Source organism: Cyprinodon tularosa, unplaced genomic scaffold (genome assembly GCF_016077235.1).
Source record: "Cyprinodon tularosa strain WSP-4 unplaced genomic scaffold, ASM1607723v1 ctg11, whole genome shotgun sequence".
NCBI classification, from domain to species: Eukaryota; Metazoa; Chordata; class Actinopteri; order Cyprinodontiformes; family Cyprinodontidae; genus Cyprinodon; species Cyprinodon tularosa.
Window position 1 is genome coordinate 1,917,022 of NW_024037893.1, and position 18,379 is coordinate 1,935,400.

The window sequence follows — 18,379 nt, forward strand, 5'->3', positions numbered from 1 at the left end:
ACGCTTCTGACGCTGTCTGTGGTTCAAGAGTGGCTTGACACAAGGAATGCGACAGCAGAAACCCATGTCTTTCATACGTCTGTGTGTGGTGGTTCTTGAAGCACTCACTCCAGATGCAGTCCACTCTTTGTGAATCTCCCCCACTTTTTTGAATGGGTTTTGTTTCACAATCCTCTCCAGGGTGTGGTTATCTCTCTTGCTTGTACACTTTTTTCGACCACATCTTTTCCTTCCCTTCGCCTCTCTATTAATGTGCTTGGACACTGAGCTCTGTGAACAGCCAGCCTCTTTAGCGATGACCTTTTGTGTCTTGCCCTCCTTGTGCAAGGTGTCGATGGTCGTCTTTTGGACAACTGTCAAGTCAGCAGTCTTCCCCATGATTGTGTAGCCTATAGAACTAGACTGAAAGACCATTTAAAGGCTTTTGCAGGTGGTTTGAGTTAATTAGCTGATTAGAGTGTGGCACCAGGGGCCATCAATTTTGAACCTTTTCACAATATTCTAATTTTCTGATATGATGAATTTGAGATTTTCATTTGTTGTCATTTGTAATCATCAAAATTAAACAAAATAAACATCTGAAATATATGAGTTTGTATGTAATGTATGAATATAATATACAAGTTTCACTTTTTAAATGGAATTACTGAAATCAATCTACTTTTTCATGATATTCTAATTTTATGACCAGCACCTGTATATCACAGATGGTCAATATATGTATATAAATATGGACTGGAGAAAAGCTATTTTCACTCACTTCTAGGAACAGTTTATCAAAGTAGCACTGCTTTACTCCATTCCCTCCCATCAGCACACAATAAGTTTAAAAAAAAATTTTTTTTTTTAAAGTAGGTTTAAAACCTAAACATTGCACATCATCTCTTAAGCCACCTTCATGTGAACCTATGATTGCACAAAGAAACATGCAGCAGACCAATCACATGGTTAACACTTGAAAACATGTTAAATCTGCAGCTGCACCATACAGACACACTGAAAACAGTGAATTTAATAGCGATCAGAGCAAACTGCTGAGTCAAGTGTTTAAAGCTGCCCTCCCCACACCCACTCTGCTATGAAAGAGGGTTGAATCATAACTTGCACCAGCTGTTCTCTTAGCACATAGTGTAACAATTTCCAATATGAAAATTTGGATCACAATGATTAAATAAAACCTCTTGAACTGGGGAAAAAAATGCAGGTCACAGGAAGATCTCTACATTTTATACATTGGGGCAGTGCTATAAAGCCGATCAGTCACCGGTTGAGTTAGATGATGAAAGGATGATTGAAATGTGAGACACAAAAGACCATTACGAGAGAGGATGTAACAGTATCGCTGGACTCCCGACAAGGGCATCAGAAGTGAGCGGGGACAGTCTGCAGGGCGTCTTCAGTGGTACGGTGGATGTCAACATTCTGGAAGGAGGAATGCAGCTGGGTCAGAGCGCTTTTCATGCATACTGGTAAACCAACAGTTATTGGGAGTCGGGGTTTTGCAGCTAACGTGCATCTATTTTTGGAAAGAAGAGATCTCTTCTTAGGATTTTGATTTTTAGAAAGACTTGGGATGTTCTGCCACAGACATTTTCTACACATTGCAACTAAATGCCAAGATTATACCAAGCATAGTTCATTAGAAGCTCTATTTCTGTTCAGGCTGGGTGACGGTGCTGTTATTCAACCCCAGAGGAACCTTGCATATGAATGAACAGGAAATATCAGCCCTGTGTGCTCAGAAAATGAAAGAGGAATTTGGTCTGTGGAAGGTATCAATTGAAGGGCAGTTTTCATTGTTTTTTTTATTTCAAAGTAGTGTAATTTGGAAATCCAGTTTACTCATTTAATCAGTGAGGCCCCTTATAGAAGCCGCATGTTGGAGCATCATCAGACTACTTTGTTTCAGACTAAATAGCTTGTTTCATAAAGAGAACAAAATGAAAAGTAAAATACAAAAAGTGTGAACTAAAACACATCCTTGGGGAACATCTTAGGATATTTTCAGGGGAACTTATAAATTACTTTCATAAAATACTGGGTCTTGACATTGTTTACAAATAAATTCTGACCTCTGGACTAAATCATACAGCAAGTCTATATAACAAACATTTTTTAATCTACACAACAGTGCTGTTTGTTCTGTGATGGTGCATGTATTTTTTTTATAGCATTATGACTCAAAGTGGCTATCGATTAAACATTTCATCTTTAAATGAAGCACAAGGAAAGTTTGGTATGGATCAGTTAATGCTTGGTTGAATTTTATTCAGAAACAGCAAACATATGTTTTAATATACTGTAATATCTTTCACATTGTGTCAAATACAACTATATACAGCAATTTTTTAATTAACACTTTCACATACTAATAAATTATTGTTAGGTACATTTTATTTTAATTGTGTAGACAGATTAGAGTTTAGTTAAAACTGAGGCACTACTAAAAAAAAACTTGATCAATGAATAAAATTTGAAAGTGTATAAAGGTAAAAGGTGCTTCTTCAGACAAGGTGCTGGAGCTTCATTGCTTCATGGTTTGGAGTGCAGAGTCATTTTTAAAAATACCCTCATTAGGTTTTCGTTCATTCTCCAAAAATGAGAGCGTGAACATGACAACATTCATGGTAGGTTTAAAAATAACAATAATAATAGCTGGTATCCAGTTAAATACCACCATAATCATGTCTTCAGATAAAAGTGGAAAAAAAAGAAAAAACAGAAGACAAGACCAAAGGAAGGAGGTTCAATCAAGAATTTTGGATTGTACATTTTGTGCGTCCTAAGGTTTCATTGTGCGTAATCATGGCTAAAAGAGGAAAAGTTTGAGGATGTTGAGGAGGGCTAACTGCCTCACTGGTGAGCTGGCACAGTAATCAAAGCCTCCTCTGACATCCGTGTCACTTCTACGTTCTGTTTGATAAAAAAAAAACAAGAGGTGGCGGAATCAAACAAGGGAAACATGAAATGAACTGCACACACAAAAACATTTGGAACAACAAAAATAAAACTTTCAAATATGATTATTAAAGTATTTGTAATGAGGACTCTATCCGCTTAAACCATGAATTCAAAGTGCTTGTCAGGCAGACAGCGCCTCATGCATCATGTATAAGCTGTGTGAATTACAATAATGAAGCAGCATCTTTCAAAGAGGCTTCATTGGTAAAAAACAAAACAAAGACATATTCATCAATAAATGCATGACTTCAGAATCTGTTGTTCAGAATAAAATTACTTTTTTTTATTAATATGTAGGAGCGTGAAAAAGAGTTTTACATGGTACAAAATGTTTTCTGCAAATAAACTGACTCAAAGGATGCTTTCAACACATTGACTCCCGCTAACGTGCTCAGCAAATGAAACTATAAAAGCTAACCTATTTTTTAACCAGTATGGTTCTCAAAAATAGTGTTTATGTGACGTAACCCACCTCAGGTTTCTCTCTGTGCGTGTTGACTGCCTCCACATTCAGGCTGATGGACTCCACTTTACAGCCTGCATGTTGAGAGACCATTGTTACGTTTGTTGGTGAAGCTGGATTGCCAAAGGTTTTTATTTCAGCACATAGCTACTTAAAAAGTAAATAATACAAGAAACCATTCCTACCGTAGGCAACAGGTGTCAGCTTCAACACGGTGTGCAGAGGACACTTCAGGTATGGCAGCTCCTCTGTAGCAATAAACAAATCTGATCAATAAAACCTGGGAAGTGCCAGAGTCAAGGTAAGTATCCACATGAAGACTAATGCTTGGTAAGAGCAGCCATTTTAAGCATCCTGAACTTTACTTTATTTGTATTACACACAATAGATCACAGAATTAATCACGTAGTTTCGAGTTAAATACTGCAAAGGCTTTATTAAATATGAATAATTAGTGGGCAGGAGGTGAATGATATTGCCAGCTGTTATTTCTAGAGGATGGGTAGCAGTTTTCCACTCAAAGCCAATCAAAGGAAAGCCATTTATATGTTTAGTTTAGCTGATTTCACACAATGCTTTTTTATGCGTTAGGCATGTGACCATTCCTGGTTTCTAGTGTACCCTACAAAAAAAATAAAATAATAATCCCCGCTTTCAAAACTGCTAAAGTTTTCTGTTATATCATTCTGCAGTATAAACAGTTTTTATATATAAATCCAGCCAGAGAGAAAACCCTCAATTGCAGCTGCAGCATTATGACTACAGCTACTGTTTTTTTTTCTCCTTCCCAAATACTGCTCTCTTCTAAAAAAAAATAAGAAATTACCTAAATTTGCTGAATTAATTGAAACTCAGCCAGGCCTTAATAAAATGATAATCATATCCCAGCCACGATGGCGTAGTATGATTATATATGTATTTTTGTAATATACTGGTATCGCTACCTGGTATTGTCCAATACTCACAGCACAAGCATTGGAATCTTATCAGGAGAGAAAAAATGGTAGGAATATCTCTGTGTAACAATAAATCGAATATATAAACAATATAAAAAAACTGCCCTAGAATATAATTCTAGGGCAAAACTTGCAACATGATTCCTCTTGTTATTATGTCTTATTTGCCGCAGCTATTAGAGCTGCATAAACAGTCATTCCATCATATAAACTGCTGATCAGGATGATTTATGGGAAGTGGCTGCCTAGTGGTTAGGGCATAGAACTTGTAATCCTGAGGTTGTTAGTTTGAAACCCACTCCCACAGACTGCCACTCTCTCAGCAAGATCAATAAAGCTAAATATAAAAAATATTATATTGATATGTCAAAAATCCTGAGCAGTAATACTGCATTTTAATGGAGTGACACCCGTGATCTAAAAAACTGCTTCCACTGAAGTCCAACCTTCAATTCAGCAAGCATTTTTATTTTTTAATGCTTCACACATTTCACAATAACACAATTTAGTCATAATGCCTTGAAACCAGGGTTTTTTTTTGCTTAAGGTTAAAAAAGCACCCACCTGCTGTCTTGTCCAGAAAGTAAGCCAACAGACACCTCATGACAGCCTGGTGACAGATGACCAGCACGTTCTCCTGCCTCTCCAGCTCCATGATGACTGGCTCCAAGCGCTGCACCAAGTCCTCGTACGACTGAGCATGACATCACGTTTAAGGGGACAATCAGAACATCTTTGTTAGTTTAAAATCAAGCTGCAAAGATAGACATTAACTGTAAATGTAAGCAGGCTAACATTTAAGCAGCTGGAACATGGACACTCACCAAATAATGAATCTTGGTCTGAGCGATTAATGGAGGTTTAATGGGGTAAATGAAAGGTGAGAGCTGACCTTGGGGTCTTTAGCTCCACAGTAACAGAGCAGCTAATGAGAAATCTTTGGTTACTGTGCTCTAGTGTTTAGTTAAAGCTGCCGGAGAGGCTGATTACCCAACATTAGATCATCATTAGCGAAGGGCAAGTGGTAAACAGCTATTTGAATAATGTCTAAATGGTTAAGACACTGAAGAGAGATGAGGCAAGAGCTTAGAAAACAGAATCCGAGTCACAGCGTACTTTGAGGAACTTCAATTTAGACATATAGCAACCCTTAAAATATTAAATTATGGAAGATGAAATATGCAGTGGGGGATTTAAAAAAGAAGATCTCCCAATGGTTTATTTCAAAGCTCCTTAGTGATATAACAGAATCTTTAGAAAGATGTGCTTATTTTAACTGGTTTTAAATGTGCAGGTTTGTGTCAGTAAAAAGAACACTATAAAACAATGTTATTGTAAACATAATTTTGCACCAGATTTTTATTTCTTTTCTTTAGCTTTCCATTAATATGTTTATAAACCGCCCTCCGACCAAACCGCCTCCTGGGAATAACTTGGCCTGCTTGCTGAGGCTGTCGGCTGTTTGAAAATGTACTTTTCAGGAACATTTACTGATATGCAATTAACTACTTGGAAACTCTGACCTTCTTTTTGATACACTAGATAACAGGTTTACAGTTGTTAAAGGTGAAGGGCAAGATAACACCATTTTCCCTGCCGTCAGTTGGATCTGAAGTGAGTTTAGGGTGTAATGGCAGCTAAATTTAATAGCAGCGATATTTTTACCCACAGAAACAAATAACTATTTATGGTTTTGTTCCAATTGCGGTTAAAACTGGCTTTAAAAAGGAAGACAGGAAACAACGTTGAAAAAAATATCATCATGTATCAGTTTTTACAAGTCAGTGATAAAACTGAACTATAAAAATCCCTTTGTTAAATATAATAAAAACTGGTTTTGATTAATTTCACAACAAAATGCAGATGATTTAAACTTTTAAACACTTAAATATAAACTGTGCGTTACCGCTACCTTAGCTTTGTGCACATAAAGCATTTGCAAACAAAAGAGCAATGAGAGAAATTAGTAAATCCTCTGCTGACCTCTCCTTTTGGATAGCGATAGCGGTATTTGTCCTGGTCCCTTAAGGCAAACTCCAGAGGATAATTTCCCTGGATCTCCTCATACATCATCTCTTCACACACACCCTATACATAAAAAAAAAAAAAAAACACACACACACAACAGTTAAACATATTAAACACTGCTTATTTGTCAAATCAGGTGCTTAGAGTAAGTAAGAGATTAAGATATGAACAATACAGAGGTTTATCAACAAATGAAGACAGATGCTCTTTGTCCGTTTGGACCAAATATTAGAAAGTAGGGATGCACGATATAATCGGCCCCCTATCGGTATCGGCCTGTATCAGCCTTAAAACTGAATATCGGACATCGGCCACCCCACCGATATTTAACCCAATATTTGATCAGCTTCTGAGTTTCTAAAGCCAAAAAATATATATATATATACTACTTCTTCTTTTTCCTCAAAAACTTATTTTTTACAGACATAAAAAATTCTAAAGACGAGGGAAAAAATATTGATACATTAAAATATCACAATATCTTCATATGCTGATAAATTGCCATTTAAAAACACCATATCAATCTCTTTTACTAATGAAATATTGCTATATGTCATCGTTATGCTACGAAATCCCCCGAAAATTCACGAAATGTTGCCATATTTTTATATGTTGATATATTGACGCGGTATCGACCTATTTTACTAACAAAATCTCACAAGAATTTCCAAATATCACGAGAGTTTGTAACAGAAAGATGAAATTTCATCAGATTTTGAAAGTAAAATAGATCGATAGCGCGTTTTTAAAAATCTATTTGATATCAGCATATGAAAATATATTTGAGTATATTATTTTTCAAAGTGTCAGAAATGGATAACAAAACTGCTATTTTCAATGACTACTTATTTTTGTCCAGCTTTAACATCAGTATCGATATCGGTTATTGGCTACATGAGTTTTAAAATATCGGCATATCGGATATCGGCCAAAATCTTCGTGCATCCCTATTAGAAAGCTTATTTGCATTTAGGTAAACTGAGAGGAGCTTTTCACTATATGTGTTGAACAAATTTTCTGTTCATGAAAACAAAACATTCCCAAATCTCATAGAGGGGATAAAAGTTAACTGCCTCTGTAAGTCAACATAATGCTTACCGCGTCAATCTCATTGAGCACCTTCCACTGCTCATAGGGAACATTGAGGGCCTCTGCTGTCTGGATGGTTCTCTTCATCTGACTGGTCCATACCTTCAGTTCACTTATGTTCTGTGTCTGGATAAACTGGTTCAGCTTCTTAGCAAACTGGACAAAGAAGAAATATGTTTGTTTTACTCTAATATGTAAAAAAAAAAAAGAAGAGAAGCAAGACATTTTTGAAGACAAAGCTCTTTAAGTGTCAAATCTCTTTTACCTCTTTGCCCCTCGGCGTCAGACCGGAGTCTCCTCCGATCCGACCCTTTACGTTAAGCTCACTCTCACCGTGGCGACAAAGGTAGATGGAGCGCGGCGTAATGTGGATGTTCATGAGGTAGTAGACAATCCGGCTCTGGATGTGGTCCAGCACTCTGTTAACCAAGTAGCGCTGGCCTACATCCATAATTTTGATGAAAGAAAGATCCCTGAAACCAGATTATAAAGCAACTAAGACCTTTATATAGATGCGATAAAGTCAACAGAAAAATAAACAACCTCTGGTTGCATATAAACATTAACACTGGACTCTTCTTCCCTTTTGCTAGTAATTTAATCCTCACCTGTCTAAAACCTCATCCAGCGTCTCATAAGAGTTTTCATAACATTTTATCCTCTTCATGAAATCCTCCACTGCTTCTTCTGTGTTGCAGTTTGTGTAGTCAGGGCTTCCCAGCTTCACTTGCTAAAAAGAAGTCAGGGAGAGAATAGCAGGTGTACTAAAGTTAATCCAACCCAAATGCCCTGTAAACTATTCAAAGAGTCTATCTTTGTATTTTTTTTATGTTTTAACTCTGTTTAAACAAATCTAAATGTACTTCATTAGGATTTTATGCGATTTATCAAAACCAAGTGGGAAGATGAAGGACACCAAATATGTGAAATCATGAAGGGCTTTAGGTACTTCACTACTTACAACTATGTTTTCCTGGATGACTTCTGGATCTTCACACACTGACTCTACGAAAAAGGCCTAAAATAAAGAGGGAGGCAACGCAGATTTAATACAGACACTGCAAACTCAAGAGTTTCTTCGCATTCAGGCTTTTAGATGGCAGCGTTACCTTAAAGCCGTTCTGTTCTGCAAACTCCAAAATGGTGTCCCTTCTTTCTCTGGTTGTGTTTGTTGCATCAAACACCTAAGAAACAGAAGCTTTTTATCAATACATAAAGAATTATACCTGCTAAAAACAAAAAGAAGACTCTAATAACATATTTTCCTTACAGCTACTTGGCCTCCTTCTTCTGTTAAATACTGTCGCACATCATTTAGAGCGGCTGAAGCACACTGCCTGCACAGATTGGGGATTTTCCAGCAGTTAGCATCATATAATTGCTATCTTCAAAAAGATATTATGGCGACACACGTGTCTGGTACCTCCTGATCTTTAACCCTTCCTCATTTTCTGGACGGAAAAACTCAAAGGACTTGTAGATCTTCAGGAACTCTCTTCGATATTGTCCAACATTGAACTCTACAGAAAAAGAACAGAGGAATGAAAATGACACCCCTGCTCTTCCAGACGTGTTTGTACAGCTGGGCTTCGTGACTGTTCACAGGATGTGGAAATGCTGAGGAGTCCTACCTCTGGTTGGCACTCCGATCCAGTTCAGATAGCGGGTCAGCTTCTTTGAGATGTAGGTTTTTCCTCGTGCAGGGAGGCCCACAGTCACGATCAGAGTTGGACAGTTGGTCATGCATACTGAAATGATCAAAAAACAAGAATCCTGTTTAACGTCTATGAGCATAGAATCATTTCAGCTTTAAAACTGATTAAACATCAATGTAATCAGCATTTCTGTTAATCTTTGCTTTACAGTAATAAAAAAAAATAACTATCACTTTTACAGCCTGCTTAGTTATTGCCTTTCATAAAACATAATTAAAAGTAAATCTCTGACATTCACATGTGATCGTTTTTTATAATGGCAGACTATGGAGCAGAGGTTGCTCCATTTCCAGGATGTGTCAGCATGAGGGGTCAAAAAGGCGAGGAGCAAGTTTCCCCAGAGAGCCTGTATAACTCGCTAACAGAGGACATACTTTTCACAGTTTGTGATAAGTAGTGTAAGGCACTTGTCACACTGGTTCGATAAAATCTGTTTCACTTTTTGTTTTTATTTTTCCACATACCCAACCATCTTAAATCCAGTAACATCACCACAGCTTAACAGGATCTATACTTCTACCCAACTGACATCTCTGAAGTTGATTCAAAGAACCTGATTAAGTGGTTATTTCACTGCTTTTAAGCAGCCCTAGTTTAAAGGTTGGGTTGTTCATTAAACATTTCTGTATGTGTGAAAATAAAAAAAGAACTAGTTTAATTGAAGATGAAACGACCTGCCAGAGAATGGGATTAGCAAATGACCACTGGATCAGCTCTCGTGATTTTTTTTCTCTTGCTTATTAAAAGCCTCACCATTTCTGACACTTTTAGATAATATATGCATTAACCAACAGCATTTACTTTTTAATTGAGTAAAAAAAATAAAATAGAAAACAGAGAAAGGTTAAGACACATGCCCTGGAACAGAAAAAGGATGATCTTATAATAAATATTTCACCCTTTGAAGAGCCTGCGGCACTCTTTTTAACGTACAGCTTATAATATTTCAAAGAAAAATGTAAAACAAGTCTGTCAATGATCAGCTGTTTAGAATTCAACAAAGCAGAAGCAAGTAAGTCATTAATTAATTGAACTTTATTGATCTCACATTGGAGAATTCCCTTGGGGAGCAGTGGGCTGCCATTGCGTGAGGTTAAGGGTCTTGCTCAGGGTCCAAGAGTGCAGGCTGTGGGGATTGAACCGGGTACTTCTCAGCGCACTGCTCTAACCACTAGGCCATCACTCCGACTAATACCAGTACCAGTCACATGAAGGGTTGTTGACAGACCTTTTTAATCTCACTGACCACTCAAAGCTCTTCACACTAGAGCCAAAGTGATGGGAGGGTGGAGGGGAATAGGCATTAAAGCCACAATTTAACTCCACCATCCATTTATTTGGACATTAGATCATAATAGATGAGGGTTCAACTTGAGAAAACTCCAGCCTTTTTTGTAAAATAGAGATAGCCGACACATTCTAAAGAATTCAGGCAAGGGCTGAAATAATTCGTCAACTAATTTAGAAATCATTAATCGTTAACTGGAATGTAGAGACTCTAAAACGTGCGTATTTCTCATCTGTCAATATGCTCCATCCAGAACTCCTCAAGAGGAAAAGATTTAGTTTCACCTGGTTTAATTTTGCAAAAAGTCTTCTTTCAGGAGCCTTTTGCAATTCGATTAATAGTTGAAAGAAATAATCGACAGAGAAATCGATTAGCAATATAATCGTTAGTTGCAGCCACAATTTAGACCTTATAAAAATTTAAAACTTCCTAAAATAAAACAAGTAAAATCTGGATGGGTTTGTCCTAAAACTTCCACAAGATACAATTTGAGATCATAGATTTCAATCCCTTTCAGACACACAGATCACCTGAGATGGGGTTATTTTCACAGTCACAGGTGGTCCACATGGCATAAATAGACAGTTTATTTTCTTTTTGTATTGGAAAACTAAATAGAAGCTTCACAAATCATAAAACAGCCTCAAAAAATGTATTTAATGTAGAATACTTTAATTGTAGTAGGACACCCCCCTAAAGTAGTTTAAAGTGTGAGAAGTTTAGAAAATTTAAATCTTCAACTACAGATAAAGAAAAGCAGCTAAACAGAAAGGTCTTCACAGGCATTAGCCCAACGCAGAGTTAGATTTGGGTCCCGTGTAGCAGTTCCCATTTTCAGTTGTTCTAGCCTGGATGCATCTGGAAACACCAAGTTTTCAAGTACGTTGGACTCAGGGGCAGAGCTAGATGGGGGGCCAGGGGTGGCCATGGCCACCTTTACCCAATCATTGGACACCCCTTTCATTTTTTCCCATTGTAATACAGACAGTGGCAGCAGTAATACTCTCAATATTCCAAAAATTTACATTTTTCATACATTAACAATTACTTGACAACAAAAACATGGTGGTTAATTAAGCACATCGATATACTAAAATTAAAGATAAGTACAGAATTCCTGCTCTTTTCTGAACTAGATTTTGTTATATGGGGTAAAGAGAAAATGCAAGTCATCTAGGAGTCTTCAGTTAATCATAGATAAATAACTATTTTAATAAAAACTTAGTAAATAAACGTTTTTTGTAGATATTAGTACTCGTTAATATCAATTTTAAGCAGAATAATTATTGATAAAAGTAGGCAAGTAAAGACAATGGAAAAGATGTTTGTCCAGAACTCAAACCTGAAAGAACTTTAACCACTATAACTTATAACTAAGAAGCAAGGATGTTTAAATATATGCGTCTATTTGTTAGCAAAGGTTGGAGGAAAGTATGAATAGTCTTTATTTGGAAAATAGGGATGTTGTGGTTGTTAATTTTCCTGTTGGATCAGTATAGATTGACTCTAAGGTTGTCGTGTCGAGTTTTTAAGAGCAAAAGAAAAAAAAACTCTTAAAGAGCAAAATAGACAATATTACAACCTGTACTATTTTCCACAATGAGCTGAGATGCCATCTGTGTGCGCGCAGATAAAATAACTGATTTCATCTGATGAATGGAGAGAAGAAAAAAAAACACAACTCCTGTTTTTAACAACTGGCGTTTCATTTGGCACAAAAGCAGAGGTAAACATGAACAGCGCGAGTCTTTTCTCCTCTTTAGCAGAGGGACATTGTTTCAATCCTTACATAACCGTGTGAAGCAGGCGGCTGGAGCAGCAGCATCTGAACTCTGTTTCTCTTCAGCCGGACTGTCTCAGGGCGGATTCACACATTTAAAAGGGAAGTTCATCAACATAAGAGCTGTAGAAAGCTATGCTAACTGCCGTCACGTCGTCCATACGCACCCATTCGATGAGAAATGTGTTTTTCAGGGAGGCCGTGTTTATTTGGCATCCATATCTTCTTCAATGGGTTTTGGGTGAGCTCCCGCGGAGTGAACGTCGGTTTGTCCTCCATGTCGCTCTGCGGTGAGGCTGAGGCGGCCGCGGTGGGGACACCGACCCGCGGCTGCTTCCCGTGATGCTGTTCTGAAGGTGACCGGTGCTTCATCCGCGCGACTCGGTTCTGACAGAGCCGCAGCACTCGTCTCGCGCTCTATCTTTCCGATCTGTGCTCCTGTCACGTGCTCAAGTTTCGCTTCAAAGGACCCAACGATTGACAAGTTAGGGAAAGTTCTATTATTATTTAGTCAGAATCAGTTGTATTTGCCTTTTTTATTTTAAAAATAAATAGTAACAAAAAATATTATGATACAAATATTTTTTTTGTAAAAAAACAAATAAAAAAATAAATCTTTTTGATATTATTCCTCTAACCAATGAGGAATGATGAAACAACACTAAAAGTCAAAATTAAAGACATGATATCTTTAACTATATTGTTACCAGGATAAATCCCCAACAATTCTCACTAGGTATATTTCCATCAATTTGACCCCGTTTCTTTGGTAACAATACCAAGTTAAATACAAATTTCTATTAAATCACCTTTATTCCTCCCTACATTTATATATTCGGTAAATAAAGCTGATTCATACCCTACAAGCAGCTCCGCAGTAATTAAAGTTAAAACGATTTGCCATACATAACCGTAACGTAGACGTAGAGTCGCGCAAACATTATGTTCAACCGTAAGTAATGTACACAGACGGCACACTATGGGGTGAGGAGGCACAGTAATTACTTTAAACAGGTGGTGTAAGTGCAATAAACCCATTTAGTCATAAACGATTATCACAGCAGGATAAAACATAGCTAGTGAGGGAATAGGAAGAGCAGTAAAATAATTCAATCAGTGAAATGCAAAATGTGCATAAAATCAGACATTGTCACATAACATCCAAACATTGTAAAAAAATCCTTCCTTTATGTGAGTGACCAATGGAAAGTAGCAGAAAATTCTAAAACAGAAGAAAAACAATACATATTTTCTTTTTTTATAAATACCGCTTTGAAAACTATGACATCCAACGCACTTCTCTGCCTGTGGTGTTTAGAACCTAATCTGACCAAGTCTGACTCTGCTAGATTTATTTTACAGATTTTTTTTTTATTGAGTCTGCTTTGGAGAATCTATCAGATTAAACGGATAGTGGCTCCAGGTGTGTATGTGTATTATTGTAAAATTAAATCTTGGTTAGGCCGGAGGTTGCCTTATAGATAAATAGGTCACCTGTGTGCACATTAATCCCAGTCTTAATGGGAATGTCTGTTTGAGAACATTATGAAAGAGACAAAATCACAAAGACACAGCAGATGCATCAGGGAGAAAGTTGTGTAGGTAATAAAGCAAGGGTTATGAAATACTATCCCAAGTATCACAACACCCTATCATCACAACATAAGGAAATATGTGCTAAGGAGATGATTATTCAGAGCTATCCAGTAGGTCTTTGGTAACTTTATCAGAATTGCAGAAATCCATCGCTCAGCTCTGACAATCAGTGGCGCCTCCACAAATGTTTCATAGGGGTTGCCAGATGGGGCCACTAAAAATCTTGGGTGGCAAACTAAAAGCCAACATTTCTGGTTTTGAATCTACTACTGTGGTAAACCTGCCTGTAGACATCATAAAGAGTCCAGTAAACACATATCTTGGTTTATTGTGTGATTTTTAATATTACGTCTCTGGTTCTGCATAATAGGATGAAATGCTAAACTTATTTATGCACCATAAATAAACTTATGGGAACAAGCACAAACTGTTGCAGGATCTAGGATACGCACACACAGACCTATGTCTGTCTTACCCTAAGGTAAAATGGAGGAAATGATAGCTTTGTAAGAAGATTGTATTTTTTTGTCCCCCAGTCATATATTTGTCACAAGAAGAGATTAAATGTTAGCAGTGTGTGTGTATCTTTGTGTGGAAAGAGCCTATGAGAAATCCTGTTCTGTATTGCTCCATGTTATCCGAGCTCAATGGTTTTCTGTTGATATTACATCAGACGTGAGGCCAGACAAAGTTTGCCTGCTGCAACAGAAATATCTTTGCAGATTTAAATGCTAACCTTTAAAATCTGTGCTAATCTCACAGCACTGCGAATGCGCCGAGGTTCAACTAAGAAGCACTCAGTACATCCAGCTCATACAAGTCTGATTCTGGTTGAAAGGCCCTTTTGGACATGCAAGGGAAGAGAATTGATTCAGTGGAAGTTTTTAGCTGCCAAAAATTTCATCAGCAGCAAAGTCAATCAAACAGGAAACTGTCCAATGAAGTATTAACATTTCTTGATCTTTTTTAATATTTGTTCATGTTATAAGCGAAGGCTTCTTTGTACCCCCTGGTTTTAATTAGATTAATGAAAAATTATGAAGAGGAAGGTAAAGGAAAAAGATGTCAATTTGAACCTTTTTTGAAATTAAAACTAAAAGGTGTTGCATATGTGTTTGTTTACAGGTTTTCTGAGTAAATACTTTTTAAAATCAGCTTTCTTAAACATTAAGTGTTTTGCCAATTCTCCTTTACTTTTGTTTCACTTTATTTTCATATACTGGTCTATGGGTAAATCTTAGCAAAATATTTTTTTTTACAAAGCTTCTTTTTTCTTTCACTTGCAAAAAAATGCCACTAGGTGGCAGTATTGCACTCTCTCTTTAACTGTCATTAAGATTACCCAGGTCTTGTAATAACTCAGCAGTGGCATCTTCACACCTGGACAAAGTAAATATTTCCAACACATGCAAAACCTAAAATATAAAGTGATATTTTAAATTTTTTGGTTTTTATTTTGGGAGGTTTATTAGAAGCGACATGTTATCACGTAAAGCTGTATGAAAACAAGCACCTAAAATACAGGAGTCCTCCAGAGCAGATCCAGAATGTTTCAAAATATCTAAAATGTAAAAAGTCATGCACATTTCCAGGTTAGTAGGCCTTTCGTTTTTGTGCTTATTTTAATGTGATAATTATATTAAGCTCAAAGTCAGTCTTGCAGATGGAGCAACAGGGCCCTGACCTAAATGTGGTGAGATGGAGGTGTTCCTAATTAAACAACTCCAACATCATTCGTCCCTTACTGCTGGCAGATTGTAATTTATGTCAGGTTCATTGGGTCCACAAAGAAAAGTGTCTCTTGTAACTGGTGGTGTATTTTTAGAATTCCAGCTGGGTAAAGTAAACATGCTGCAGAGTTTTTATGATCCTGTACAAACTGAGGCGCCTCATATCTGCTCTGTTCTGGTCAGCCCGTTAATGTCTTTTATTTGATGGACTCTACCTCATCTGAAACGGGATTGCTCGTAAAGCTTACCTCATGAATGGAACATCTACAAACCTACAATGTATCCTATGACCAACACTAAGAAGGAGAGTACTGTATTCATGTTTTTTTTAATCTGATATCCTGAAATAAAATCAAGTAAAACTAAAATCCCTTAAAAGTCAATTTATTAGGAAATAGATGTGTGTGTAATTTAATCTTAGCATGAATGCAACTCCAGTGTGGAGGCCTCATTAGTGGACAAACAGACCCATAAAGACCAAAGGGCGCAGCAGAAAGGCCAAGGAGACGGATGTACAGATGTTTGAAGCAGCAAGATAAGGTTATAAAATAAAATCATGTTTTGGACATTGTATAGAATACTGTTTAATCCATTAAACAGTATTTAATACACAGTTCCAGACCTATGAAGAGGTGACCATCTGTTTTTACTGACAGGTCTGTAAAGGACAGCAATGACCTGCTAAGGCTGCTACATACTCCCCAAAAGTAATTCAATTCAGTTTAATTTAATTCAGTTAATTTATATAGAGCCAATTCACAACACGCCATCTCAAGGCACTTTACAGAGACAATTCAATTAGATCATGCAGTCAAACTGATTCGAAAGTTTTCTATCTAAGGAAAACCAGTTGATTGCATCGACTCATTGATTCAAAGGCAATCCCTCCCACCATAGAGTGTGAGTGCACTCAATGGCATAAGAACTATTGAGGAATAATTTATTTTCTGCTTATTCTCTCTGTGTTGTCTTGGGTTGTTTTAGACACAACAACCTGGCAGAACTTCTTTTTTTTTCTAGTTAGCAATGAAGAAGGCCAGGCTAACTCTGGAGGAGCTGCAACGATCCAAAGCTCAAACAGAAGAATGTCGACCTCACAACTTGAATCTATTTTTAATGGAAGACAGTCAAGAAAAATAATATATTTGCTTACAGTTTGCCACAAAGCATGAAAGAAACACAGGAGACCTGACAGAAAGGGTGCTCTGGTCACATTAGTCCAAGTTCTAAGACTTAGAAGTGATACAGACAGATGTAAAATAGAAACAACGAATGATTTAAATTAGTGTAGTTTAGGTCTAAACCTAAATTCACAAAAAAAAAAAAAAAAAATTAATTATGCTGCCAATTCGATCTGACCAAGCTTTCATTCTCTACGTGCACAAAGCTGACAGAAACCCCAAAAGACCTGCAGCATAAGGTGGTGAGGCTTAATATTAACCCATCGGGTTGAATGACAACACTTAAGATATGTATAGGTCATTCCATTTTCCCCTCTTTCATAATCATGTCCTAAATCGATCCACTCCACACTTTTTGTGGTACTACATTGGACACTATAAACATCCCAAAACATGCACTTCTTTTTCCTACATCCCATCCTAATATAGCAAATCAGATCATGGTTGGAGTTTGAAAAAGTGACCAACATTGATGGGGGGTGGGTGGGTGATATATAATGTCTCAAAGCGCTGTAGGACAGCTATTTATGTAAGAATCGGGTCAGATTCTTCAGAGAGGTGTCTTGCATAGTTTACAGCAGAATATGAACAGGAAACAGAGCTGAGCTCCTCCTCCCAGCAGCTGCCAGGCTCTGATTGCAGCTAGCTGCCTGGACAAGTCACTTCCCAATATAGAAGTCTGATAACAGAGCCCAGGAATAAGGATTCAGCCCTGAGGACTGGATCAGAACCTACTCTGACGTCACAGGACGTGTTGCACAGCATACAACCACAACAAACATCTGTAAACATCCAATCACTGCATGGATCCCTGCCATAACAACCTCAATGTAAATTGTTAGTTTGGATCCCAGATTAATCTGCCTGCCTCCCCATCCTCTGTTATGGTCCAAACTGCTGTTACAAACAGGCTGCTTACTATAAACAGCAAAGATGACTGTCTGATGCTGAATGTAGGGGAAAGGTGAAAGCAGCAGCAGCAGCAGCCGCGCGCCTGTTTACGTCTTAAAGACGATCGCTTCCTGTAATCCAGTGAAAATGACACCAGCAAATCTGCTAAACGCACATCTACTGAGGTGATGTTTTCTTACCCGCCTTGCCCTGATTCTGCGTGGACTTGGATCGGCTGGAGCAGCCTCTCATGATCGTGGGAGAGTGTGTGTCTGATGGAGCGCGGTGCGTGGCAGTGGGTACGTGCCTCCAGCAGCAGCCTGCAGCCCACTCCAGTGATGCTCACACCCCCTCAGCGTGGCTACGTGAGAATGTGAGGGACCTGCAGGTCGGGAGGAGACTTCTACAGAAATGGATGTGGTGGAGGAGTCGCCTCTACCTGTCTGTCCTCCACAGCCTCCTTCACCCCACCCACTGGGGTGGGGGCTGTCCCCGTCACTTAGTGGGGTTGGACTTTTGCCCAACAAAGTGGCCTGGACTCGACTCTAATGAGTCAGAAAAGACCTGAAATAAACTAATATTGAACAAATAGCAGGATCTTTTGTTGAAAAAAAAAATCCAACTTTGATATAACTTTTTTTTAATCTCGTTTTATTAAGTGAAGGGAAACATTTTATGGTGGCAAATATTTATATTTTTAA

General features: G+C 37.7%; 1 protein-coding gene across 4 annotated transcripts; it reads right to left on the bottom strand.

Annotated features, from left to right (window-relative positions):
• Window positions 1–835: 835 nt before the first annotated feature.
• On the bottom strand, window positions 836–18,127 carry LOC119790039 (6-phosphofructo-2-kinase/fructose-2,6-bisphosphatase 4-like). Of its 4 annotated transcripts, none has more exons than XM_038295356.1 (14): window positions 12,448–12,721; window positions 9,129–9,245; window positions 8,921–9,017; window positions 8,768–8,834; window positions 8,607–8,681; window positions 8,459–8,515; window positions 8,106–8,227; window positions 7,763–7,970; window positions 7,507–7,653; window positions 6,364–6,468; window positions 4,945–5,074; window positions 3,610–3,672; window positions 3,434–3,498; window positions 836–1,422 (listed from the first exon to the last, which is right to left on the bottom strand). In XM_038295356.1, the coding sequence occupies exons 1-14, from the start codon at window positions 12,650–12,652 to the stop codon at window positions 1,363–1,365; spliced, it is 1,518 nt and encodes a 505-aa protein (XP_038151284.1). In that variant the 5' UTR covers window positions 12,653–12,721; the 3' UTR covers window positions 836–1,362. The 4 variants fall into 4 exon arrangements, with proteins under 4 accessions (XP_038151284.1, XP_038151299.1, XP_038151275.1 ...); XM_038295371.1 differs by lacking the exon at window positions 12,448–12,721 and adding an exon at window positions 17,879–18,127 and having other exon boundaries at window positions 1,363–1,422; XM_038295347.1 differs by lacking the exon at window positions 836–1,422 and adding an exon at window positions 2,238–2,913 and having other exon boundaries at window positions 12,448–12,652.
• Between the last annotated feature and the right edge of the window lie 252 nt (window positions 18,128–18,379).

What these genes read in the sequence shown, in the direction of transcription:
- LOC119790039 (XM_038295356.1), bottom strand. Translation starts at nt 12,652, where the DNA reads ATGAAGCACCGGTCACCTTCAGAACAGCATCACGGGAAGCAGCCGCGG. An exon ending in GAAGGGTTAAAGATCAGGAG is followed by an intron (nt 8,835 to 8,920) that starts GTACCAGACACG and finishes CAATCTGTGCAG; the next exon opens with GCAGTGTGCTTCAGCCGCTC. An exon ending in CAGAACAGAACGGCTTTAAG is followed by an intron (nt 8,516 to 8,606) that starts GTAACGCTGCCA and finishes TCTTTATTTTAG; the next exon opens with GCCTTTTTCGTAGAGTCAGT.